This window comes from Antrostomus carolinensis, unplaced genomic scaffold (assembly GCF_000700745.2).
Source record: "Antrostomus carolinensis isolate BGI_N321 unplaced genomic scaffold, ASM70074v2 scaffold48872, whole genome shotgun sequence".
NCBI classification, from domain to species: Eukaryota; Metazoa; Chordata; class Aves; order Caprimulgiformes; family Caprimulgidae; genus Antrostomus; species Antrostomus carolinensis.
This window is the reverse complement of record NW_010302618.1, coordinates 34,068-36,097: the sequence shown is the minus strand read 5'-3', so window position 1 is coordinate 36,097 and position 2,030 is coordinate 34,068. Positions and strand designations below refer to the sequence as shown.

The 2,030-nt window shown below is 38.2% G+C and overlaps 1 protein-coding gene across 1 annotated transcript in view; it reads left to right on the top strand.

Moving 5' to 3' along the window:
- The window catches only part of SNRPD3 (small nuclear ribonucleoprotein D3 polypeptide), a 2,108-nt gene extending 375 nt beyond the window's left edge, over window positions 1-1,733 (top strand). Inside the window, exons 2-3 of the mRNA XM_010163842.1 lie at window positions 511-703; window positions 1,574-1,733. Of these exons, the coding sequence (XP_010162144.1) occupies window positions 511-703; window positions 1,574-1,635 (255 nt within the window). The 3' untranslated portion in view covers window positions 1,636-1,733. The remainder of the gene's footprint in view (window positions 1-510; window positions 704-1,573) is intronic.
- Window positions 1,734-2,030: the final 297 nt, after the last annotated feature.

The following is a 2,030-nucleotide window of genomic DNA, read 5'->3' as shown; positions in this document are numbered from 1 at the left end:
TTCCTGTCACTGATATCAGGGTTCTTAAGATTCTGCTCTGTGAACAATATTTCTGCAGGAGTTCTTTATTTAAAGCCTCTGCGCATGAGATTAAACAAACCTTGATTTAAGAAATTGATGCTTTTTGAAATGTATGTTACTTTAGTCCTCCTAAGAGGGCTTAAGTTTAATTGACTTCAGGCAACTCATTGTTGAAATCACAATGCTTCCTTAAAAGTTAGGAGTAGAACAGTTTTATTAAAACTGATTCAACATGGGAAAACAAAAATATCAAAGTTGATAAAACTAATTGGCAAACGGGAGAAGGGAGAAGTCCTGGGCCTGCTTGAATAGTAGCAAGCTTATGACACATGCAGCCATTTAAACATACTCCTAACTCCAATGAAGAAAGCAGTGTGCTTGGAAAGTCTTTGGTACTTGAATCCTGGCTGTATATTCTGCAGGCAAGAGAAACAGGAATACAGAACTGCTAGAGGCCTCTGTCAGCACTGACAGATCTTTGCTTTCCAGATGTCCAACATAACGGTGACCTACAGAGACGGACGAGTGGCACAGCTTGAACAAGTGTACATCAGAGGTAGCAAAATACGGTTTCTCATTTTACCAGATATGTTGAAGAATGCTCCTATGCTAAAGAGCATGAAGAACAAAAACCAGGGTTCTGGAGCTGGGCGAGGAAAAGCAGCTATTCTCAAAGCTCAAGGTGCGTACAATTTGTTTATGGTCCTTCCCCCCCGTTTTGCAGTAGGCAAACTGGAAAACTGTCATCTGTGGAAACATAAGCTGTAAGAAATTGAAAGATTACTGGTTCATACATTGTTTTCCTGTATATTTCATCTTACTGCAGCAGTCAAGACTCAAACTGCCCAATTACCTTAATGTGTAATATTGATGCTACAATAATTTAAATACAGTGAGTAGTGTTGTTAAACAGAGGCTTTATATAAAACCTCTGTCTTCTGTTTTCCAGTGATTGTGGCTACCAGCTGTTTGGAATACTTAGGGAAGGATTTAGATGTTCTTGTTAAGCTTTTGTAGAAAAACAATTTCAGATATTCAGAAGGTACCTAGACCACTGGGAAGCTGTAATTATTAGCCATTCTGTAGTTCACTCTCATTAGTGAACCTTTCTCAGGGGAACAGCCTAACTGTACCAAGATTAAGTAATAGTCGTGGGCTGGAGAGTCCCTGGTTAACTGCAGCAAATGCAGTAAGGTTATGTGGGGCAGTAACACCTGCTGAAACGTACCGAGTTCTGTTGCAAAACCTTGTAAGAGTGGGGTTTTAAATCTCTTGAGCTATCCAAATTTGTGTGTCAGCTTAGAAGGATCACAAAGTGTGTCAATATTCACCACATCGGTTCTAAGTAGCAAGACTGTGTAACCATTAGTTCTGGTTCTTCTCTCAGAAAACTTTTTGCTGTCATGTCACTTCCTGAACTTCATAGGATAGCCTTGTTTCCTTGCTTCTAAGCAAGAGACCTTGAATGTTGTTTATGTTTTACTCATTAGTTGTTGAAATAAATATGCAGTTACATCAAATTCATGTCATCTCTGATGTTTTCTTTCTTCAGTGGCTGCAAGAGGAAGAGGTCGTGGTATGGGCCGTGGCAACATCTTCCAGAAGCGAAGATAATTTTGGTCTTGACCGACATGCTTTTTTTATTAGGGAGTGTTAACTTGACTACGTGTGTTTGGGTATCAGTTTTGTTTAATAAATGTTTCTGACAAAAACTTGTCTGCTCTTACATGACAGGACTCCTCTTAGGCAAATACATTGTAGGTTGATTTCAAACTTAAAATAGCTTTGTCTGGAAAATTGTGGACTTTAAATCTAGATTTGCCTATTTTGTATTTGTATGATGCATTGACTTTTGAAGATCATCATGTTCACTTTTTCTTGTTTAGTCTTGTCGTTCATTCTCTAAAGAATTAGAAAGCATTCTTGATGAAGAATTTTTAAATAGTATGTTTGAAAGTCATACTAGCAGCTGCATTTTTAGAAAATACAGCAAAATACAGGCAGCTTCC